The sequence below is a fragment of the Cuculus canorus genome, chromosome 1 (assembly GCF_017976375.1).
Source record: "Cuculus canorus isolate bCucCan1 chromosome 1, bCucCan1.pri, whole genome shotgun sequence".
NCBI classification, from domain to species: domain Eukaryota; kingdom Metazoa; phylum Chordata; class Aves; order Cuculiformes; family Cuculidae; genus Cuculus; species Cuculus canorus.
The window spans coordinates 144238937-144264918 of NC_071401.1; the positions used below are offsets into that span (position 1 = coordinate 144238937).

The window sequence follows — 25982 nt, forward strand, 5'->3', positions numbered from 1 at the left end:
AGTGCACCTGGGGAATGTGAAATTGTCATTTTTTTTCTTCTTTCATTTATGCTGTTATTGTGCAATTATACGATCCAAAATTTTGGAGGAAATCTACCTTTGACAGTGTTCTATCACTGTGCTGTTCAAATTATGAACAGAGACTTGCACAGACTTCACAAATTGACAGAAAACAAAGAGAAAAGCAGATGTAGACCAAATGTCTGTCTGCTATTATTCAGAGTCCTCCTTTATTTGAACAAACTTAAAATAGCATCTTTTGCTTAGCTTTACCTTCCATTCTCCTTAGGAAACAACTATTGTGTCCTGAATTAAGTGCAACTCCAACATGCAATTCTAAACACTGCTATTTCTTACTTAAGGAAAATGGTTTTGACTTAATAATCAAGATAAAAAAAAATTCCTTAAAATTCCAAACCTTCAGCTCTTACTGTTTTAGAAAGAATAAAGACCATAGAATCATAGAATGGCTTGGGTTGGAAGGGACCTGAGAGATCACCCAGTTCCACCCTCCTGCTATGGGCAGGGACACCTCCTACCTGACCCTGTGGCTTGAGGCCCCATCCAGTCTGGCTTTGAACACCTCCAGGGATGGGGCATCCACAACTTCCCTGGGCAACCTGTGCCGGTGCCTCACCACCCTCATTGTGAAGAATTTCTTCCTAATGTCTAATCTACATCTTCCCCCTTCCAATTTAAAGCCATTCCCTCTTGTCTTATCACTACATGCCCTTCTAAAAAGAGAAGCTTTCTTGTAGGCACCCTTGACGTACTGGAAGGTGACTATATCTGCAACAAGCGAAGGGACTGAATCACAGGACAGAGATTTGAGAATTACTCTGCTATTTCCACACTGTGTTCCTATGCATTAGGAAGAATTCTGTAATTCTGTCAGAGAACAACTGTGTGAAATTTGAGTGGATTACATAATCTGCTTACATCCAATCTGATTTTCAAATCTCAAACCATCAGTCTCCTGTTCCAATTCAAATACAGCCACACATGTACGCTTGCAATGCTATGTAAAATTCACTCCCCACAAATCCCTCCACAGGTATTCTTTGATGCTTTTTCCATTCTGGCAGACACAGCAAGAAGACGTCTGTCTTTTTTAGGAACCTCAGCTGTCTCTGACCCCACTTTGCAAATCACTTTCCATTTGGACAAAGAAGACATGCTAGGATTTCCTTCACAGTTCACCAGAACAAATAGGTAGTAGCAACAGCCTCTTTCTGGGAAGTAAGAACATAATCAGTGCAGTCCTGCCAAACTCCTGCTGCCTATGTGAGAAGATGAAGCACGTTCACAACCCAGAAGAGTCGACTTGCAAGTTTTATTGCTGCTCTTAAACTAACTAATACTACCTTTCCACAAAGTTAGCTGTTATACACTGAAACATTTGATTACATCTTGGGAGGAAAAATCAATTTCTAAGATGATCTCTCAAGTACCCAGTAAGCCAAGCTATTTTCAGCAGACTAATGAGTCTTAAAAATGAACTGCAATTTCTTACCCCCTTTAAATTAATTCCAGACAAAATCCACAATGTGAAAAGGGGAGATTTTACCATTATCTTCTGCAACGTGATTTTCATCTTTAGCATGATCCTCATGTTCTAGGAGTTCTCGTAAGGCGTAAACTTGTTTTAAGCCCAGGAAGAGGAGGAGGATTGAAGGGACAATCTGGGCAGCCACAGCATCCACCGCAGGTGGTCGGTTCTGCAATTCCATTAAGATGCTCAATCCTATTATACACATCTTTCTGTCATGGAGTCTGAAACAACACACACATTAGTTAGTTAGACAAAAAACAGATCTTCACTGCAAGGATATGTAGAGAGGATTAAAGTACTATTGCTTGAAATGGAAGAAGACAGAGGTAATGTCGCAGTCTATGTTCAATGTCTATGTTCAAAGCTCCTAAACACATTATTTCCTTTGTTTTGAATGCAGGTTCCCGACTGGAAAGTAGTTACCCAATAACAATTAAATACTTTTCAAGCACTGGTCAAATTCCCGGAACAATTGTTTCTGATTACCAAATGCAATGTTTGTAATGCTAAATAAATACTGTTTAATAATTATGCAGAATATCTTGTCTTTAATAAAGCATTTGATACAGATTATCATCATTAAATAGGATGGAAAATTAATTTGCCTTGGCTTTGATAACATTACTGTTGCAAGGGCTGAAATTAGCAAAAAGACTATTAGTGAAGTGTGATGATAAGCAGGAATGCATTGAATTACAGGGCTCATTTATGGAGTGCCGCAGGGCTAGCTGTATTTAAACATATTTATTAAGAGTCCATCATAATGGCTATATTATATGTCTGATTTCCAACATGAATTTGAGGCACACTGCTGACTCCAGTGAAAGCAGGGAAATAATTTCACTGTATAAAGAATAACTGGCAGTACACTCAAACAGGGAACTTGCAAATAAGTAGATCTCCAGTAAAACAAACAAACTATAGATAATTGAAGGGAAACATTAAGTTAGTAGCAGAAAGATTTGTACGTGACCATAGCCAGGGAACTAGGTAAAAGCCTATGCTCTTAAAAATAAGAATTGATTTCCGCGTACAGAAATAGAAGTTATTTGCAAATGAGACACAGAAAAATTCTCTAACTGCCTCTGGAGACTCTTTGGTTCTCCTTTACTGGAAACACCAGTAGTATTCAACTAACTCTTCTCTAACATTACGGTATTTTGCTGTTAAGGGCTTGAGAGGATCTTTATTTGCTTGAACTATTTAATTTGATGCTGACAAGTTCTGTGCAAACCTTCTGCAGGACAAATATTTCCAGCAAGGAGTTTCAGCAAAACCTACAGAAACCAATCATATCTCCAGCAACGGCAGAAAACGTCCAGTCTCTTGGTAGATACTTTCATTACTGAATCGCTTTTCCATTGGGATGAAGAGGATACAAGTTGAAAGAGGAGCAACTAAGAAGACGTGCACCTCAGACTACAACAAATCTTACAGGGGAAGAGCCAGCTCAATCTACTACTTGAAAAATTGCTACAGAAATACAATTTTTAAAGTGCTAACAATTTCACTACCAAAGATCCCATACTATATGGTTTTTTAAGTAATACAACAGAACATGTATTAGAGCTTTCTGAACTTAACATGGCTGGGGGGATCTGAAGGGATTTCATTACACCTTCCACACTGTTAGTTCTGTTAGGGCTTGGTGAAGTGACTCCATTCGCAGAGTAGCTGACAAAACAATAAATTATATATGACCACATGTAACATTATAATCACAGAAGACCTTCCAAGAAAAACAAAGTCGACTAGCATATCAAATGGCATGCTTTGTCATGTTGGGTTTGGCTGCTCCATTACATGTGTTAAAAATTGTAACAAAATGCAAGTAGGTGAAGAGTGTCCTTCCATGAGCTAAATGCAATACTTTCTCTTCAGAAGGATGGGGGCACAAAAGAGGCCATACAAACCAACCAAGGAAACTGAGTCAGGGAAACACGGCTTGCTTTCACAAAAAAAAAAAATAAATGCCTTACTCCTGTCAGTTTATGTTAAAAACAAGCTTGTAGCCATTTGCTCTCATGCCGACACTGTGAAGACCAAAATTCAGGCTAATGATGAACCTATGAACGAAGCACATTTTCAGGGGGAGAGTTGTCCTTACTGCAAGTACAAAAGGAAAGCACTTTCTCTACCTCCTTTCTCTGCCAGCACCTTCATCCAAGTTTGACCAAAGCTCTGTAATCTATGCATAAGACTTCTATACGATATCTTGACACCAGGAAGGCATGAGATTTCTTCAAGCTCCAAATGTATAATGAAGCAATTTCAGTGTACACGCGCCAATGTGGTTAATGACACTTGGCATTACCTTTTATAATACATTTGAAAAATCTACCATTACACAATGCCAATTGCAAAACACAACACAGTAAAAAGTCAAAAGATCTTAGTAATTAGTGGCTTAGCTTCATATTAAATTATCTTTTCTGGACAGCAAATGAAAGCGCAAGAATCAAGCACTGCTGTTTAAAAGGGAGTCATCATTAGGAAACAACCCAAATGGCCAAAAATTACAGCATATTTGTCATGCTCCATTTTAAAGCTTCTAAACAGAGAAGTTCTAAGAACAAACACATGTCTCCAGAATATGCATGTTATTAGGAGACCCAGCAGGACAGCAGGAATCCAGGCATCAAGCCATCTTTATAGTGAAACTGAGCCAGAAGTAGACTTGTTTCTTCCACCTGCCAGCAGAGATAAATCACAGGATAAGTATCCACCCTACCTGAAGTTCTGCATTCTAGTATGCCCCAGCCATATCAAGCACCCACAGGACTGAACAAGCAAAACAGAGTTTTATGCCATTTACATATTTCAGGATCGTTCCTCTGCTACCAAAAGGCTCATTATTTCAGCACTCTTGTCTGCATGAGGGAGCCTGGGTACAATTCTCCTTCATACTTCGTCCTTGAGGAGATTCATACTCATTTGCTCAGCAGCACACAACAGTCCTCCCTAGCAAGGGACTCTTGGGCTTACAGACTCTGCTTGGCCCCTTGATGGTATTTCAAGTCTGGAGTGCTAAACGTGCAACACATGGAAGAGCAATGCACATCTCCTAGGAGAGTCTACTTTCTAACAAGTTGTGTGTGGTCTTCAAAATCTGCAGGACCTTTTCTTGCTAATTCACCTTCTTCCAATACAAGATAAAAAGGCCTAGAAGTCTTCTGTGTTTTAAATTGAGCTGAAGGGATTTCAAAGGAAAATCCCTAGGCCTTTCTTTTACTGGTTTGCTGTGCTCCTTTACGTCAAATCCAAGTTGATTTCTATTACATCAGTCCAGTTCCTGGACAAACTGCAAACAATTAGCCATTTCTTTCTAGTTGCAAAGTAGGAACGAACCCTGTTTTCCTACTTAAGACTGGGATTTTCTATAGAACTCTGGGAAAACTAGAATTTCTAACTATTCTATCAAGTAAATCCCCCTATTCAGCTTCTAAAAAACATAACCTTGACTTTTTCAAGATTTTGTGAAGCAAGTTAGATTTTCTTTCCACAGAAGAATTCTTAGCATGAGAGTAAGCTTAAGTGACGCCGAAGCCTCCCCCAGATTCCAGGATCTCAGGAAAAAGGTGGAAAACAGTGAGGAACTAATGTTTATACAAATGGTTTTCCAGTCTCTTGCCCTTATTCAAACTGAAGTTATCGTAGAAAACATAAAGAAATAAATACATACAAGACACTATGGTACACAGGCATTATAGACACACATTCACAGACATGTAATATCCACAATGGCATACTGGATTTAAGTGGTCTTACAATGAGTTCTGAGTTCTCCTTGCCTGTATCATTTTTAACATTCCAAATTTCTAATCAGTTTTAAATAGTTTCCATATTTTTAATAACATGGAAGAACAGCTACTTATCTTACCATAACTGCTTTGCCCCCCCAAAATGTATTATTCTCATGGATTCCATCTCATGTGTTCACAAGAGCTATTCAAGAAATACTGCATTCTTTTGGCAAACACTGTTGACTCCAGCCTGAGAGCATGCAGACACACACGACTCTACTGTGCTGGCAGAGCAGGACCTATGGATACTAGGAACTCCACAGGAGCAGAAGACGGACAGAGAGGTGTGAGATTTACGTGGACAAAGCATCTTGAAGTGCCACCGTTACTAGTAAGTCACTGTCATTGCAGAGTAGCCACGAACAGGTTGAAAGCGTGTGGGTCAGAATTAAAGATGGAAGAACCAATGGGAACCTCGTGTTTGGGGTATAGTACAGGCCACCCAATCAAGGACAGACAACTGATGAAGTCTTCTTCCTCCAACTACAGGAGGCTTCACATTTTCAAGCTCTCTTGGGGACTTCAACCACCCCGATATATGCTGGAAAAGTAGCACGACAAGCTGTAGGCAATCCAGAAGACTCCTGGAGTGCATTGAGGACAATTTCTTAGTCCAGCTGATAGAGATCCCTGCCGGAGGAGATGGAATACTGGACCTTATGATCACCAATACAAGCGAACTCACCAGTGACACCAGGATCAGAGGCAGCCTGAGCTGCAATGATCAGGCACTGGTGAGGTTCAAGATCCAGAGGGATATAAGACACGTGAGGAGTATAGTCAGGACACTAGATTACTAAAAAAGAAACTAAAAACTAAAACTCAACTAAAAAGCTAAAACTAAAGTAAAAAAGAAGAGGAAACTGCACAGGCAGTGCAAACAGGGACAGGTAACCTGGGACATATATGGAGATGCTGCCCAGTTGTGTAGGGAGGAAGTCAGGAAGGCCAAGGCACAGCTGGAGCTGAACTCGGTAAGAGAAGTGAAGACTAACAACAAGGGCTTTTACAGGTACGTCAATCAAAAGAGGAAAGTCAAAGAGAACGTAGTCCCACTGATGGTTGGAAACGGTGATCACGTATCAACAGATGAGGAGAAGGCTGAGGTACTTAACAGCTTTTTTGCCTCACTCTTCACCAATCAGGCTCTCCTCACCCCTCCTGAGATGGTGACCTGGGGGGGTAAACTCCCTCCCACAGTAGAGGAGGACCAGGTTCGTGACCACCTGAGGAACCTGAACATCTGTAAGTCTATGGGACCTGATGAGATGCATCCCAGAGTCCTGAGGGAATTGGCTGACGTGGTTGCCAAGCCACTCTCCATGATATTTGAAAAGTCATGCCAGTCAGGAGATGTCCCTGGTGACTGGAAGAAGGGTAACGTTATGCCCATTTTTCAAAAAGGTAGAAAAGATGACCCTGAGAATTACCTACCTGTCAGCCTCACCTCTGTGCCTGGGAAAATCATGGAACAGATCCTCCTAGAAGCCATGCTAAAGCACATGGAAGACATGGAGGTGATTAATGGCAGCCAGCATTACTTTACCAGGGGCAAATCCTGTATGAGCAACTTAGTGGCTTAGACAGGCTGAGATGACAGTGTAACTGCAGCAGTGGACATGGGAAAACCAACGGATGTGATCTAGACTTTGGTAAAGCCTTTGACTCAGTCCCCCACGACATACTTCTCTCTAAATTGGAGAGATTTGATGGGTGGACGATAAGGTGGATAAGAAACTGGTTGGATGGTCGTATTCAAGGAGTAGTGGTCAATGGCTCAAAGTCCAGATGGAGACCCGTGATGACTGGTATCCCGCAGGGGTCTGTACTGGGACCGGTGCTGTTTAATATCTTTATCAATTACATTAACAGCAAGATTGAGTGCACCCTCAGCAAGTTTGCAGATGTCACCAAGCTGAGTGGTGTAGTTGCCACACCAGAAGGATGGGATGTCATCCAGGGGGACCTGGACAGACTGGAGAAATGGGCCTGTGTGAACCTCATGAGGTTCAACAAGGTCAAGTGTAAGGTCCTGCACCTGGGTCGGGGCAATCCCCATTTTCAGTACATGATGGGAAATGATACGATTGAGAGCAGCCCTGAAGAGAAGAACTTGGGAGTGCTGTTTGATGAGAAGCTTGACATGAGCCGGTAATGTGTGCTCGCAGCCCAGAAGGCCAACCGTATTCTGGGCTGCATCAAAAGAAGCGTAGCCAGCAGGTCGAAGGAAATGATTCTGCCTCTCTAGTCCTCTCTTCTGAGACCTCATCTGGAATACTATGTCCAGTTCTGGAATCCTCAATGTAAGAAAGATATGGAGCTGTTGGAACGGGTCCAGAGGAAGGCTACAAAGATGATCGGAGGGCTGGAGCACCTTCCATACAAGGACCGTGAGAGTTGGGCTTGTTCAGCCTGGAGAAGAGAAGGCTCTGAGGCTATCTTATAGCAACCTTCCAGTACTGGAAGGAAGCCTACAGGAAAGCTGGAGAGGGGCTATTCATAGAGGCTTGTGATGATAGGACCAGGGGGAACAGGTATAAACTGGAGAGGGGCAGATTTACAGTAGACATTAGGAAAAATTTCTCTACCATGAGAGTGGTGAGAACAGGTTGCCCAAGGAAGTTGTGGATGCCCCATCCCTGGAGGTGTTCAAGGCCAGGTTGGATGGGACCTTGGGCAGCCTGATTTAGTGGGAAGTCCCTGTCCATGGCAGGGGGGTTGGAACTAGATGATCTTTAAGGTCCCTTCCAACCCTAACTATGCTATGATTCTATGGCTGACAAAGAAATGGCAGTAAGATTCACTGGGTCCTTCACACTGGGAGATGGGTCTATTTTGAACTGCTCCAATTTATCTGTGAGTCGTTCAACCTATTTGAATTTAATCCTAAAACTACCTCTTGCTGGAAAGAATCTATCTGTAAACCAAAGCAGCAGTGAATGGTGGCTGTTAGAGAAGTAACTGTACAAATCAGGGTCCCCACTGCTGTCTTCACTGATGAAGACAGGAAGTCTGCATGGGTGGACCCAAGGAACAGTTTCAAGAAAGCCAGATTTTGTTTGCATTTCTGCCTTTTCCGGTTCAGTTAGGCCTTGGAATCTCGGGCTGCTGCCCAGATGATGACTTTTATTACCCTTACTAAAACAAATGGTCTTCTAGAAGCACTGCTGTCCTGACGAAAAGGAAGTCCCTTACATCACATCACAGCACCTGACAAGCAGTACTACAGCAAAAGCCCTGCACCTGGAAGCCACGTACTGAGAAGATAGCACTGAAGGAATAGTGATTTTTAGACTTAAGCAATACTACAGATCCTTATTTCACTGCTAGTAGCAGTAGGTCAGAGAGATACATTTTAATCTTCTGCTGCCCTTCAAGCAGGGAGTCTGAGCAGAATCTAGCATCGTGATCTCCATGTTTCATTTTCATAGGCTTTGTCAACTTTTGTCTCAGCTCCGAAGAAGAATTTAGTTGAACAGTAGTTGCAGTAGCTGATCCTTTTTGAAAGGCAACACAAAAAATCTGAAAGTTACGCTGTAGCTCACTGGAGCCTATTCAGGTCTGCAGCATTTTTCCCCTCTGGATCTAACCAGTTTCTCACTGAATATTCCAGGATGAGCTGTTTAAAGTTATAAACCTCTTTCATTTTTTATTTATTTTAAAAAAGGAATGAGAAGCCTACCACCTATAGGGAATATCTTCTTTCATACTGCCTCCGTATGCGTTCAGCACTTGATATGCAGTAGAAAAAATGACAGCACAAAGAGCTGAATCTCAAGAACTTAAAAAGAACAGTACACGTAAATCCTAAAACATCTTGCTCTTTTCTGAAGTTGGTAAATAATTCAGTAATTAACTAAAAATAATTTAGTAATTAACAATAATATTACTACGAAGTGCAGGAGAGGTAGATTTAAAAGTTGCCCTTCTTCAGCCACTGGCACTCCAAAAGAAATGAGGACTTTGGGTTCTTAAGTTGGTAACAAAGAAAGCCTAAAGTAACTTCTCTAATTTATAAGATGCATATTCACACTAAGATACAGCACATACTACAGACATAGTATATACAGAGCAGGCAGAAGAAGTCAGAATGCTTGTAATAGTATGAACTGTCCAGTTTTGTTATAATGAGTAAGAGATTTTTTCATTTTTATCTCTTTAATTTAGTACTTTTAATTTTTTTTTCTTCAAGGAGACACTGCTATGGTAACACCTTCAAATATGGACACGAACAGGGAATCTGCACAAAGGCTGTATACAGTAAAGCAGGCAATTTCTCTTTATCTCCAAGCGGTTTTCTTTCTAGTAAAATAAAGAATCAACATGCAGACCTGAAATAAAGTAGTCTATGCTGCAATTCTACAAATTGCTGCACTTTCGTCTTCACCCCACTAAACTGTGTACTTAGGACAGAGGAGGGAGGAAAACAATCTCTACCGTGCACATTTGTTACGTGTGTTAAAAATACTATGAAGAACATGCTGAGAGCAATACCTGCAATATACCAGCTGGTCACTGACTGACTGGCAGCTGCTATTTTATTACAGTTACAAAAAAATATGCTGTGTTCACCGCACAGCTCTAAAGTCAAGATGGCCACTGAGGCAATAGTGCAGCTATACCAAAAAGGCATACACGGTCCAACAGAAAAAAAAATTAGACTAACCCTATAGCTCAGGAACCAAGAGTAGGAGGGGAGAAACAAAAAGACAGCTGTAGAACATGTTCTAACCTGTCACAGCGAGACAAGGCTCAACCCGATCACTTCACTCAATACAAGAGGACGCGTATTCAAATATGGACGTTTTATCCTCAGTCAGAAAATATCAGTGTACAAGAGTGAAGAGCAAGTTAACATCAAGACAATGCACCAGCCCACAACACTCTCTCTGTGAAGCAGTTTTTAGCTAATAATCATCTCTTCCCAAAGATCAAGTTGGTGTTAAAAGAAAACCATTTTTTGTCCGTCGAAGATGAGAAAGCAAAAACGACAGAGACCCTCAACAGCCTCTCAGAAAATGATCAGCGGATTTGCTTTGAACATTGGTAGCATCGTATGCAGCTGTGTGTTAGCTCAGAGGGGAACTCCTGTGAAGGTGATTGTAGTTGATTTTCTTAATTTGTTAAATAAAAAGAGTTAGAGGCACAGTCTCAGGGTTTTTTGTGTCAGACCTCATATAATTCTGCTCAAGAAAGATTAACTCGAATAAGAACTGGTATGGAGAAAAGCTATTTGAACTACTGGGGAGTGGAGAAACCATCTTATAAGAAGCCCCTTAGAGATTTGTTTAGAATCGGAATGACAAGACTGTACTAATAAAAAACAGGTAGAAAAAGAATGACAACCTAAATTAAGGTATCTACAGGTCAGAAGCTGCCTGTCGCAGCCCATGCTTATTCATGGTATGACTCTAACACACTGACACTCCATTTAGTCTGTAGGCATAGATTATACATAGACACATTCTAAGCCTATTTCTACACATGATGTCAGATGGCAGCCTCCAATGACAAAACATAACTCATAGCCGGAAGGTGAGAGGCCGATGTTAACTACATCTGACTGTCTGCTTTCCCCTTAAGTGGACTTGAATCTCACAGTCAGATGCCACATCTCAGCTGAGAGGCAAGCACTAACTGTTGAGCACTAGACTTCACATCTGCCCAGCATCAAGTGCGTGCTTAGCTACGTGATGACAGGCTTTGTCCGTCTTCATTTACTTTACAAATGTTCAGCCCCTGCCCACGTGCACACTAGTGCAGTGTACAACACATTCAAGGGAGGTTGGAATGAAGTTTAAGTTTAGGAGTATGCTAAAACAGTCATTACATCAATGGCATAGTGATAAAAATGCAAATTTGATCATGAACAACTTGCAGAGATTAAAATCAGTGTGGGATTCATTGAAGCAAATAATGTTTTTTAATCATTAACTGGAGCAGGTAAAAATACTTTATAAAATATAGAACAGAAAGGATGTATACACTCCGTTTCAAAAAATAAGTTAATGTGTCACTGAAATCCTGGTGGTCTCCTCTGAACAGCACCCTCATTGTATGCTGGACCACCTACTGGTCGAGAAGATAGTTTGTGATTAAGGAACTTTAAAGAATTCCGAAACATGATATGTTTTGTACCCTTGCATATTCACAACACAGAAAATTCAGCTCACAGCTCAACACACCTGGAAAAACTACATGGACATAGGTCACCTTTACTGGCACCACAGCAATTAGACCTGATGTGGATTACTGCTATTTAGACTAACCAAGGAATGAGAATTTTTTCATCAACGTGACTAGAGATACAAACAGAAGTGAACAAAAAAATCAAAACCATGGACTTTTAAAAGAAAGAAACACAATACTTGCCCAAGAAAACAGTCTGTGTCATTCATCCACTGGTTTATGAACTGTGCAGTGATGGGCTCAGAATTATGTGGAAATCTGATGTTCTCTAAGGTATGCAGAAGTAGGTCAGGATTGTAGTAGAGTGCAGCTATGGCAACCTGAAGACACATGGTACGAAGTTCACTTGTTTTAACTCCTCTAGTTAACCGCTCCAGAACAGCCTCCACAAAGAGTGGAATACACTGAGCATAAGCAGGAAGGAGAAGAAAAACAAAACAAAACAAAACAGGCATTATACATGTTGCAAGACTATAAAAAAAAGTTTAAAATACTTTTATCAGAATTGTTCTCAAGAGTTAACTGAGGTATAAGCTAGGAATACATTCTATTCACTTCCTAGCACAAAAGCTTTTTAAGCCTCTGATGACATGCTTATAAACCTTCCTCAGAACAGCTATAATCCGAGCTAAAAATTACCAATGTTACTCTCAACATGGAGGAGAATATTTGGGGACATTTAGTGAAATTTGCTCTAGCACGTATAAAGGGTTTAGAAAAGAACTCAAAGATATTCTCATCTTTAAATAAACATATCAAATAATTTCAAAATGAATAGGCATTAAAAATGAAATTACCCAAATCAGCAAGAAAAGAAGTCTTTCCTAACAAATATAAAGTGATGTTAAATTTCTTATAGAAGTTTGATAGGAGTTTATTCTGAAAAACGCAAGTATGCACAAAAATATACACAATGAAATAAACATATACACATATTTCAATGTGCATATTTATGCTTCACAATAATTTGGGAAGCATCGCATCATGTTTTAGTTTATGAGTTTCAGTTCAGTGTGCAACCATTTTAATTCACAGAGTTGTGGAGCTCAATTAAGCCTTCCACCACATACCTATTTCAATGCAAATGCATACAATTCACTTTAACCTCTTCCAGATTTCTTTGAAAAATAAAGTCTTTCAGGGAACATTTTTATCTTCAATTATTTCGGATTTACATTAGTAAAGCTATATTAGTTTCAGTGAAATCAACTGAAAATTTATCACTGAATGCCATGGATTGCACTGTAGTAACATCAAACATGACATGTTAAAGTCGTTGAGGCTGGAGCACTACGTAAAACAGAAGATCAGAATCTAGCGCTTAACAGGAAAAAGACTACTATCTAAAAGTGTGTTCTAGGAAACTCTGGAAAATTGTGATTATGTTTTTCCCAGCAATCACAATCCACGCTAAAAATTCTTCATTTCCAAATGCACTGAGCAATTAAAAATAACTAAACGAACCAAGTTCAGATTACTTGAAGAAACTACTTGGTAGTTGGATATGTATAGCTAACCTCTCAGCCACATTAGTTTTAACAGCGTGCATTCTGCATTCAAAGGGAAATCCTACAGGGTGAAAGCAAAAGACAGTCCTGCACATCATACTATATCCTTACCGGTCGGTCTATATTCATTTGCCAGTCATGCTGACATGTCCCTAATCTCAAAAAACACCTCCAAAAAAACCCCTCAAACGCCCCCAGAAACATTACAAACTTTCCTGAGCTCATTTACTTCTTACTGCCTTTTTCCCCATTCCTACACTTTACATTTCCCTCAAATTCTCTTAATTTCAACTGCCTTTCTCAGTCATCACACACAGGTTGCTGGAAACCAGAGGAAGAGAAAACCTGTTCAATATATATTACCTGGTCAATACCCCGTCCTTTGCACTGAATAACAATTACTTCTAGGAGTTTGGCTGCATGGCACTCTGCATCTTCTCCTGCATCTCCTGTTAATACCTAGCAACCAGAATGACAATTTAGTTTATCAGTAATAATCACTGACAGCTTTCAATGCAAGTGCTTCTGTACCTGCAGGAGTACATCAAAAAACCCTCTATATAGCATATACATATCTATTCATGCTATATTTTGTGAGGAATTAAGACACACAAAAAAATCGTCTCTACAGAACAGAAACAAGGATAAATGGCTAAAGATGAATTTAAAAATTTAAAAGAAACTGCTATAGTTCTTCATGAATGTTAGTGTTCTTCATATGTCATTGCTTTTCCATTTTTAAGGCAATGTTACCCACAAGAATCACTAGGTCTTCTGCATTCTATTTCCATTTTTTAATTTCAATTCTAATAGACACTGGCAGCTTAACAGCCTGGCAAACTGGTCCTATCTCTAGGCTAGTTCCTGATTAAAAACAAGATGTACGCAATCACTCCACATATATGCGCATATATGTGAAACTGATTGCTGCTTCTCAGTATGTTTCAACTCTGTGGTCAAAGTCAATCAAACCTGACAAAGCAGCAGAATTCTCACACGTTCAGTCTCTAGAAGTTTCTAAAAACAAGCAGGTAGCTAGATGCCTAACACTCTGTAATGCCCAAAATCAGAAAAAGGCTGCAGCATGATCTCATACTCCATTATACATGAGAAAATCAGCAAAAAAAGACAAACATTATAAATGTAGGAAGAACTTTAAAATTAATTTGCACCTTAGCTGACAACTACAGAATCCAATTACAAGATATGCAACCCAAGGAAATCAGGCTTCATTAATTCTCTACCAAAATAGCTGTTCATAGAGAGAGTTGAAGCAAAGCGCAACTGTCTCCCACACAGATCTGTGCATACAATTTTTTAAAAAGCATGTCACTTAATAAGTGTGAAGGTGCTACATGTAATTCGAACGGAGCTGAGACCAAATTTCATTTGCTTCTGAAACGGCTGGCCACCACCTGGCGTGTTCAGGTCACTCCACTAATCTGATTGTTAAGTACCAGTAATAAGCGCAACAGTAAGAATCAGGAGCCTTACCTTTTTACACATAGCATAAATGATTTCTAAATGCTTTGGGTTAGACAGTAAAGTATCAGTGTCAAGGGTCACATAATTATGCAAAAGAGGCATCATATCTGCAGAAGAGGGACAGCAGGGGAGAAAAAAGTTACAAACTTATCCATGCAAGTGCTAACCAGTGAGGCTGTAGTCCTATAATGGGATTCATTAGCTCAGATTCTTTGACATGGTTGGAAATTCAAACTCTGCAAGTCAATTCTAGTAAAATTCTTCATAAAGTACACCATGCAGGGCGCATTCTCAGCAAAAAGAAACAGAACAGGATTACATTTTAATTAATTAATTTGTAGATTCACGTTAACTTGTATATTTGAGCTTTCTTTGAGTTCAGGACCTCCTGTAATAACTGATCACACTGACAGATTTGAATATGCTTCTCCTACTTAAATATACTCCTTGATATACTCCCACACTAAACAGACAGTCAGGGCATGGCTCAAATACATATCATTTTAAACCAAGACACTAAATGGGAGTGACCCTTATGAGGTGAGTTTTAAAGATGAATTCCCAAATAGGAGAAGCATCAACAGAATAGAAGTGATAATACCTGGGAAGTACTCAAACCAATCCTGCTGGAAAACCTCATACAGAACACCTAAAAGCTGCCACATTTGAGGTGAAATCATGTGGCCTGTCAAGTTGTTGGCCAAGTAGAGAATTTCTTCATAAAACTCTGGAAAGGAAAAACAATTTGAAATAGCGTGCTTTAAAAAATAAATGTAGCTTGCAAATGCTTTGAAATCTGAAACCAAGCTCCGAGACATATCATAACCAAAAGACAGCAATTAGTAACTAAATCAATACAAAGAAAAAGAATACAAACTGGAAAAGCCTCTTTTAGCTTGGCTTTATGCTGACTATAGTTACAATATTACTTGTTTTACACTATTAATACATATAAGAAAAATATATGACCAGCATATCCAATGCATTGCTTCTAAACAATTTACTGAAAAATATTTTTATTTCCTCAACCATTATTTTTTCTTAACGGCCTTCTCATAAAACTATGCAGCTCCCCAGTGCAGGGTATTGCTAAAGCAGTAATTTAATTGCAGACCACGTCCACGAAATGCTAATGTAATAGTAGATATTGTCCTTTAGCATAACTAGCTAGAACTATAATCAGAACTGCATCTTCTACTTTTGAGTCTGATCTCCAAAACACAATAACCAGCCTGACTAATGCACAAGAGGAGATCAAGAGAAACAAATCATAACTGAAAAGTAATGTCTTTTTTTCTTTAAAGAAGCACATACACAAGAAGACTAAGTTCTGTTCAGGAAGATAGTATTGTTTGCAAAAATTAAAGAACTTTTAATGTAAAAACATGCACTATTTTTCTAAAAACTTTCTCTAAAACGTACCTATAACTTGTTTCTGCAAAACGAGGCCAATGACTTGTAAACAAATGCTCTCGAGCTGTTGAGTTATCTGAAATAAAAACATAAAGCAGTTTATCTAAATCTCAGACAAAGAGCAATTTAATAAATATATTTGACTAATTCAGTTTGAGAAGTTCTTCAAAGCAAGAAGGCTTTTATCACTTTGTAAATGTTCCATTAACAATCACAATATTATGAAATAAGATCTCACTGATGCAAGTACTCAAACTTCCAATAACATTATTGCTTTAAAACTTGTCACAGCATTTATTTTATTTTTTTTTTAAAAAGCCCTAATTTTATGGTTATGCTACAGATCATACCAAAATCTGTTGTCCTGTCTGGATAAAAAGTAACCCTGTACTCAAAGTGTCTGAGAGAAAGACTTTGTTCAAAAACTTTAAAGTAGAATGGGTTATAAGGAAGAAAGGAAGAGATGCTTTTGCCTGAAGTCTATGGAGAGATTCCCAGAGCAGCTTCAGTTAGAGGAGCACATGCAGGAAAACAGGGAGGATACAACTGTGTTGAAGTCAAGATTCCTTCTTGCCATGTTGGACAGAGAGACTACATTTATGAAATAAACTAAATTACAAGGAGAACCACATGGCCACATTATAAGTCTAATTAAAACCAGCAAATACAGACATTTCACGTTATTACCACAGGTCATTCATTACAGACATAATGTCAAGCTTTCTGGGCTTGTTCTAGCAAAGGGATTAAGTACATGACAACAGATTCGTCCACTTACCTTCAGACACTTGACTTAGAAGTGATCGTTCCCTAAACTCTCCATATTTAATGGTGAAAGGGAAAGGAATTTCTAGAGTTTTCAGTCTCATATAATTTCTATACCATTTATATAACTTTTAAAACTATTTAAGATCCTGAGATGAAGAGCACTCTGCCCAATATTTTAGTTTGTGTTTCACACAACAGAAAAAAAAGCTGCTAGGTTTATACCAAAAAGACCCCAAGCACAAAGGTTTCGCTATGCTAAAACCTGTATATCCACTTCAGACTGTCATTCCTGACGCTACCAGATTTCATTTTAGCTTTCAAAAGATGCAAGTGTTTCTTGTAAAGGAATGAAAAATGTTTTGAAATCCAAAGGAACAAAATTTCAACAGGAATACAATTATCTGACAAAATGTATACCAGAAAAGGGCTAAGGATTTTACCCTCAGGACATTAATTCCCCTCATAGGAGCTAAAAAATTAGGAAATCATAGAAGTAAACTGGGCTTTAAATTCAAATTTGTCAGATACCACTTGGTACTAATTCACCATCCTGCTATAGTAGATGCACATTCATGCCAACTCAAGTGATAAAACATACACAGAAGTGCTTGTTGTAAAGAACGAAAGGCAAGAGGGAAGAGCAGGAGAAAAGACATATAAAAGAAAATCTCACCTCCACATGTTGGTCCACAGCATCCACAATAGCGTGAATTGTCTGCATGACACCCATGGCCATAACTGTTTTGTCTTCTACTTCCTCATATTCCTCACTCTGAAGCACTTTACCAAATATTTCAGCCTATGAAAAGAAACAAACAACTTGACATTCAAGAGCAAACTCACATTTCCAGTTTGTCATGTAAAACCAAGACAGCTAAAGCAACAGCAGCAATGCTGCATCTGTAAGAGCTGCCAGTGCTGAAAAATATTCTCCTTACTTTTGAACGGGGAATATACAAAATTAAAAACTCCTCTTTTTTTTGAGAAGTCTGGCTATGTTAAGTTGTATGAAATGTTAAATATTAGAGCTTGGCTTATTAAAACCTGCGACAAAATTCAGCATCTTTGAAAAACCTATAGGTTTAAAAGACGCTTCATACAGAAAAAAAATTTCTTGTGACTATTATAGGTGAATCTTTATAAACATTACTTTGAACAGTTTGCACTTCAAATAAAGTTAATTAAATGTCTACCAAGCTAGGCATATGCTTCTGACTCGACTGCTACTTTTACTACTGTCTCTTACCAGGTGTTGAGTCATGTCAACGGCGATGGTAGCTACTTCCTGAGTGTATTCAAAGATCATCTTCCGGATTACGACAGTAAGATCCTCATTTTCCGTCTGCCTAATAATGTGCAAGAGCTCTTGCATAACTGGCCTTACATAAGGTTTCACATATTCCTTGGCTAAAAAAAACAAATTAAATCAGATTAAATCAAATATCCATAAACACAATTACACAGTACCTCAAAACTACCAGGTAAGTGACTACTCTCGAACAAAATACATTTTTGAAGATTAATTTGCTAAAAATAAACCCCAAACCACAATATACACACACAAAACCTACCAAAGGCACTTTAACAGCTCATACCTAGTAGCCTGGCAAAGTAAGAAAAATGAACGTTTGCCACATTCAATGCTGAAACACCTCTACAACAAAAATCCACTGTTTGGGGGTAATACATGCCCTCATACATAGGCAGCATTTGTTTTTAAACATAAACACTATTTCACTTCTCTAAAGAAAAACAGCTGCTATTTAATAAAATAACTACGTTGAATTCACAGAATCATAGAATCACTAGGTTGGAAAAGACCCCTTGGATCATTGAGTCCAACCATTCCTATCTGCCACTAAACAATGTCCCTGAGCACCTCGTCTACCCATCTTTTAAATACCTCCAGAGACAGGGACTCAACCACCTCCCTGGGCAGCCTCTGCCAGTGCCCGATGACCCCTTCTGTGAAAAATTTTTTCCTTATACCCAGTCTGAACCTCCTCTGGCACAGCTTGAGGCCATTCCCCCTTGTCCTATCATCTGTCACTTGGGAGAAGAGGCCAACACCCTCCTCTCTATAACTTCCTTTCAGGTAGTCGTAGAGAACAATAAGGTCTCACCTCAGCCTCTTCTTATCATGACTAAACAACCCCAGTTCCCAACAGTATTCTGGGATGCATTAAGTAAAGTTTGGCTAGGAGGTTACCCTCCCTCTCTGCCCTAGTGAGGCCACACCTGGAGTACTTTGTCCAGTTCTGGGTTTCCCAGCTCAAGAAAGACAAGGAACTATCAGAGAGAGTCCAGTGGAGGGCCACAAAGATGATTGGGGGACTGGAGCATCTATCTTACAAGGAAGGTAAGGTTGAGACAACTGACCTGGAAAACAAAAGACTGAAAGGGGATCTTATGAACGCTTACAAATATCTAAAGGGCAGGTGTCAAGAGGACAGGGCTAGACTCTTTTCAATGTTGCCAAGGGACAGGACAAAGGGCAACAGGCACAAACTGGAACACAGGAAGTTCGATCTGAACATGAGGGAAAAGCTTCTTTACTGTGAGGGTGACAGAGCACTGGAACAGGCTGCCCAGGGAGGTTGTGGAGTGAATGATCTCCAGAGGTCCCTTCCAACCCCAACCATTCTGTGATTCTGTGAAATCTATACCTTTAAATGATATAAATGTTTAGATAAATCTGCACCAACCTCCTCATCCCTACAAAATAAAAGTGTATACTACTGATGAATCACTACAGCATACCTTGTGTTTGGTGGCTTATTAATGTCTGAAGAGCTATGGCTGCTTCTACTTTGACAGGCATTTCATTATCATCAATCAGGCTCTTCTTTGCCAACTCTACTGCATTCCTCAAGTTTAGCTCATTGTGAAATTTCAAAGCACTGAAGGAATTAAGAACCCAACATGACTGTATGACAAAAAGAAAAGCAAGTTAGTGATGATTACAACTTTTAGCATTTTTTTAACTGATTCAAAAACAATGCTAAACATCTTTCTGTTTGCAAGTATTGCTCTTTTTTCTTAATTATGGTGTATTCATACAGTAATATGCAACACAGGTTTTGCATGCATGCAGTTCTTTATTTTCCTTTTCCAAATTCCAATAAATTGAGTATATACATAATTGGCATTCATAGTTTTGGTCCTTCTCAGAGAAAAAATCAAAACAGAAACAAAAGAAAATTAACTGTTTGTTTGTGACTGATACAGGCACCCATGAATCTTCTTCAAGCTACACTCAAAGTGACATTATTTACACTGTGAAAATCCTACCCATTCTTCACAGCCACTCAACCACTCTAGTTATTGAGATCTGCTAACTAAAAATGGTCACAAAAGGGCCACATTCACTGCTCAAATTTTCCAGTCTGATCGAAGAGGTAAACAATAATACCACACAGACTTCCCATCAATTCATGTAACTGTCAAATCATTCTTTAAATCAAAATGTTGAAAAACTGCTCAGGGTAGTTATTTGAAATTTTACTGTTTGCTTTATTTCTTTCACTGACATTCAGAATGAAGTCAAACTGCAAAGGAAAGAATCGCGGCAAATACTGAAATTGATAGAACTGGTGAACTTACTCTTGCTCTGAGGTACCCCAGGTCTGACATGAACAATGGAAATACATGATTCTGTAACATCAGCTCCACTTGATCTTTGAAGACACTCTTCTGTTGATGCAAATAAAAATTAATTTTAGAGACCATTTACTTTACATACTTCATTCCAGCCAGTAATCCATTGCAACTATCAACCATGGGAAACACAATTATTTATCTATGTAATAAAGGTATACTCTCACAAAGAGATTTGGATCTCATATCTTAAACCAAACAAACCTCATAAGCATATTAATTTCAAAGCCAGATAAGTGAAAGAACTGAATATATAATATTCAATTCTACCTTACCCATTACAACTCTGTAAACTGGAATTTTCATTTTCTTTAAGGCAATTCATTCCAGCTGATCTTTCTTAAAAATTAATTTACATCAATGACCTAGCACCTCCATTCTTCCTACAAAGGAGTACAAACATGGCTGAAGATAAATATAAGTTTGGTATAAAACAGATTTGAGTTTCAAATGACCTACTCTTACTATATGTATCAAAACGAATTATTTTACACACTACAACAATAACTCACATATTTTTAATATTCATTAATGGAGCAAGATAATTCCTTTGTGACAGAAATACCCTTGGCTCGAGAAGGATATCCAATGAAAATTATCCCTTATTATTGCAACCTTGGCAAACCCCAAGATATTCACAGAAAGCCAGGACTACCAGCATGGAGAGTTAGGACCTTCCTAGCACCTACAGCCCCAGGATACAAGAAAAGATACACACTGGAGACTGTGTTACCATCTAAAGGAATGATTCATTGCTACCATAGGAAGAGGTTGAAAGGGGACATTCAATACAAAGTATGTCTTAGGTGATCACAAGTTCTACTTCACCATTGCATACATGATTGCTTCCCACCCTGATTCAGAGAGGCAGATGAAGAACTGAGCAGCAAAGGCAGCAAAGGGAAAAGAATCTTATCTTCTGCGCACAGGTTTGCATGCATTAAACTGGAGCTACTGTGGAGCCAAGTGGCTCAAGCAGGGTGACTGTGCCTATGAGCTCCTTACAATCTATATCTCAGTCAGCTCACCAGCCAGAAAGCATTTACAAATCAGGTATTTTATGCAGAAAGAAACAGTTCACAGAATCTTTCAGTCTGCCAAATCCCAAACACAAGACATTCAGAGTTAAGACAAGTCTGCAGTGCTTGGGGATTATTACTCTTTTGTTAAGTATATTACAACCTCGGATTTCAAGACTGAAAATATCAAACAGGAGCGGTACACTAGAACAAATCCATCCCCCCCTTTTTTTTTTCTCAGGACAGAGATAAATGGGTTTGGAAATCCCCAGTCAATAAGGAAGGCTCCTGACAACATGAACCATGTCTTCTCTTCCACTGTTATACTCCAGCACAAGGGAGGGCATTTGCAATCCAATGCAATCTATAAAAATTATGTAATAGTTACTGATGTTTCAGGATTTCAGATCAGATCATGGATTGATATGGTGAAAAATAAGATGGTAAATATTGGTAAGATGTTGCTTGTAAAGTGAAGCCACATCCTGCTCAGAGAGAAAACTCATATAAAATAAAACTAATTACTTTTAAAAGGAAGCCTCTAGTGCAAGGCCATCATTCTCATTCTCTAAGTGGTAACTTTTTGGCAGTTATTTTTGATATGAAGAGTGGGCGTACCTTGGATTCCACCATCTACAAAAGCATAAGTGAAACTGTAACCAATATGACATTAGAAAGCAACAGTCTGGATTAAATGTGCATTCAAATTCCAGAAAAATACTAAAAATATTGTCTATAAAAATGGAGGAAGGATAGAAACTCTGTGCTCTTTCCAGTTACTTTCAAAGCTCCCAACTGGCTGACGAAAGAATAATTAGAGCCACACAATGCAGGATAAGAAAGCTAGAAAGCTAGATAAAACATTCCTGTAATGTGTTAAGTAAACATTTTTCTGGAACCAGAAGAATCCCACAATAGTGCAGGCTGTTGGGCTGTTTGCTAAAGAATCACAGGCAACATTATTGATAGAATGCATGTTTGCTTTTTAAATACCCTTTCATTTTACTAGTAAACCAGGAGAGGGCAAAGGGGCTCTTCCATAGCAAACAAACAGAGCTTTGGAGAAACTTGAGAACAAAAATCCACGTATAGAAGGGGAACATAAAAACTAGGAAAGAATGTTAATATTTTTAAAGAAACAAACCCTCAGACTGCACAGTGCAATCTCTCTACGGATTTCACAAACACAGCTAAGGGCCAGCCACACCTCATGGGCTAAGACATTTTTATGGGAAATGGTATTGATAATAAGAGTTATAAACCTTTCCCACTTCTTCACCCACTTACCTTCAGTAAAATATCTGCTAAGGAGCCTATAACATGCAAAGCACCATCTTTTTTCCTGGGATCAATGTTTGGCTCTGTCAGAATCTGGTAGCAATATGCCATCATTTTTGGTAATACCTATGCAAGACAAAAAACACACAATCTCCAGTTGTCAAATTATTTTGGTTTGGGCAGTATAGTACCAAAAGAACATAAAGCTACTGGAGAGTGTACAGAGGAGGGCCATGAAGTTGTTGAAGGGCTTAGTGGGGAAGCCATATAATAGGTAGCTAAAGTCATTTTGTCTGGAGAAGAGGAAATACTGAGGGGAGACCTCATCATGGTCTACAGCTTCCTTACAAGGGACAGAGGAAGAACTGATCTCCTCTCTAGTGACTAATGATAGGATTCAAAGGAATGGAAGGAAAATGTGCCAGGGGAGGTTTAGTTTGGATATTAGGAATAGGTTCTTCACCCAGAGGGTTGTGGAGCACTGGAACAGCTCCGCAGGGAAGCAGTCATGGCGCCAACCCCGACAATATTCAAGAAGCATTTGGACAATGCCCAGAGACACATGGTGTCACTGTTGGGGTTGTCTTATGCAAGGACAGGAGTTAAACTCGATGACCCCTGTGGGTCCCTTCGAACTCAAGATATTCTATGACTTTATGATTCTATTTTAATAGCAATGTTTAAGTAAAAAAAAAAAAAATCACATGACATTTTAAAGTAGAAATTTTATCTTGGCCAAAGGATCTCTGAGGTACTATGAGTAGCATCTTCCCATAATTAAAATTCAGAACGTTCCTTTTCCAACTTGTCAGCCAAAATTGTCAAAATTAAATTAATCTCCTTGAAATTTCACATTAGTAATAGTGAATAAGGTATTTTTGCTGTTATCTTGAGGCAAATAAAAAAGGGGGACAAAAAGGCAAGAGGCTCGAACAGTGCCTCACCCATTTTTTTCCCTTAACTTCTCTTCACATTTGTCTCACATACATATAAATACATATGTGTGTATGCATATATGTGTGAACATATGCATATTTGAGAAGAGTTTGAATGAAAAACTCATAATCTTTCTTTAATCTACTGATTTTGGCAGTCACTTACTGATTAGACTTAGAAAGATTTCTTGGCAAAACTAGTTGTTTAATGCCATTTCCACACTCATTATGTGCTTTTTCAGATATGATGACATTTTGATGTTCTCAGTACAAATTATGAAAATGAGACAGTCTCACTTTACTCTTGACAATAAGGAAGTAAAAAGGTTATAGGCTATTCCACCTAATGCAAAGACTATGTTCTTGTCTGAAAATCCACCCGGAAACAGAGCTCCATGTTTACTGGATGTTAAAATGGTACACAGAAAAAAGTTTGCAGTTTAGCAAATTGACACACATGTTCCAGGGCTTGGTCAGGTACTTTTGCACAGATTACTGTAAGTACAGAAAGACCTACAGAAAAGTTATGCCCTCATTTAGTAAGAGCTACTGTATGAAATTGGTTTCATTCTTGTTAATTTCATTGCTGTCAATAGGATTTTAAATAGTATCAGTGAAAATTAATAAGGATCTGTACCATTAGGAAGCTCAGAACAGCCATGACAAAGGCTGTTTGTAAATCTGAGAAAATACCAGTACATTTATTCCAACTCAGTTTCTCAGTTTGTATCTGCCAGTTTAATTTTAAAATTGCAAGAGGAATCCACTTATTTAATTTATGTATACATATCTTAATTCCCCCAAAATTGATGGCACTCAGCCAAGAAAGTGTTTGATTATCTATCAGTAAGTAGATGTTTAAAGACTAGCTTCCTGTAGCATCTTCAAATTTAAGGAAAAATGACCTTACTAAGGAAACTATAAATTATTAAAAACTACTAGTTCCATACCTCTTTTCTCTTCTTCGCAGCAGTATAAAGGAGATTCTGTGCCGCTGTTGTAGTGGATGCATAATCCTCAAATACATCTAACAAATTGAAAGAAAAAAGGCAAAAAGTATTTCCTTTTCTGTAAAGACATAATAAATGATTTTTTTTATAAACCATCTTGTTTCTGGGATATCACACAATCCGTGTGAATATGTAACTTCAAACCTATTGACACAGTTGTCTTCACTTCGTGGTCAAAAATTCAGACCCAAGCTTATGTCACATAGCTTATGAAAGCATTTACTTCTTCCCTTTCAAATCTACTGACGACTCATCGTTCTTTTTATTAGGAATGTGTCATTTATTCATTAATTCTTTTGAGACCACGTATTCAAGGGATGAAAAATCCTGGCTTGTTTAAAATTAAAACCACTATAGGAAGAACAACAATACATTCCAGTACCATCTGTATACCATATGTAGTCAATTTTGGCCTGACTTTATTAAAACCTCATGGGAAACTTTTCTGTATGTAAAAACCACTTGGATCTGAGGTATTTTTCCATCTGCTGAAAGCTGAAGCTTTTGAGCTTCATTCATTACAAGTAAACTTCCTTTAATCATACTTAAAATATAATTTATACCTTGGAAAAAAATATATGTGCTGCCAAACAGGTTCTAATCCAAACATCCCTACACAAATTGAATTAAATAGAAAGATCTAAAAAAGTAGAATCTTGAAATGTGAGTAATATTATATACTAACTTTTCCTGAGAACTTGAAGATAAAACAATTAAGAAATACTACCAGACTACCGGAATTCTCGTTCCAAACCCAAATGCTTCCCCCTAAACCTCCATTTAATAGACTTTCATGCTTGGGTTTTTTTACCTTCCACAATACAATTTAAATAGGTATTAAACTGTCTCAGCTGCATATAAAACCAGGATTCACTACTTACACATAAAGAACTGAATTTATGTATCAAAAATGAGCACTATATTTGTATCCCAGTGATAAACACTACGTAGCGATTAATTTTTTGCCTAACTACTCTCCAAGGTTTTTCTGATTATGATATGAACATTTAAATTCTGTTTTCACATATGCTAACCACAAACGAACTAATTAAAAGATCCCAAATACTACATATCTCTGTGGTGCCTGCCTTACTGGAGTTTTCCAGCTAAATCTGGTATATTTTTGAAGTTCCCTTCTCTTTTTCAATGACATGACTCTTCTAATAAAAGTAATTGTTCATCACATGGTCCTACGTGAAATTCCCAAGATTTTGCACTACATCTTTTGGACCAATAAACATATCTAATTATCTTACAATTTAGTAATAATAATTGGCAAAAAAACGCTGAAGACATGAACAATTTCCAATAGGGAAAGAGCAAGTCAGGCCTCTTCTGGTCAAAGTGAGAGCTGCAAGGACTCAC

The 25982-nt window shown here is 38.4% G+C and overlaps 1 protein-coding gene across 3 annotated transcripts in view; it reads right to left on the reverse strand.

Annotated features, from left to right (window-relative positions):
• The window catches only part of IPO8 (importin 8), a 62987-nt gene that overhangs the window by 14605 nt on the left and 22400 nt on the right, over positions 1 to 25982 (reverse strand). For all 3 annotated transcript variants that reach the window (XM_054069745.1, XM_054069736.1, XM_054069725.1), the window contains 12 exons: positions 24558 to 24634; positions 22682 to 22798; positions 20322 to 20411; positions 19479 to 19644; positions 17965 to 18125; positions 17392 to 17517; positions 15960 to 16026; positions 15139 to 15264; positions 14547 to 14644; positions 13416 to 13511; positions 11728 to 11948; positions 1568 to 1773 (listed from right to left, as the gene is read on the reverse strand). In XM_054069745.1, coding sequence (XP_053925720.1) covers positions 1568 to 1773; positions 11728 to 11948; positions 13416 to 13511; positions 14547 to 14644; positions 15139 to 15264; positions 15960 to 16026; positions 17392 to 17517; positions 17965 to 18125; positions 19479 to 19644; positions 20322 to 20411; positions 22682 to 22798; positions 24558 to 24634 — 1551 coding nt within the window. The remainder of the gene's footprint in view (positions 1 to 1567; positions 1774 to 11727; positions 11949 to 13415; positions 13512 to 14546; positions 14645 to 15138; positions 15265 to 15959; positions 16027 to 17391; positions 17518 to 17964; positions 18126 to 19478; positions 19645 to 20321; positions 20412 to 22681; positions 22799 to 24557; positions 24635 to 25982) is intronic.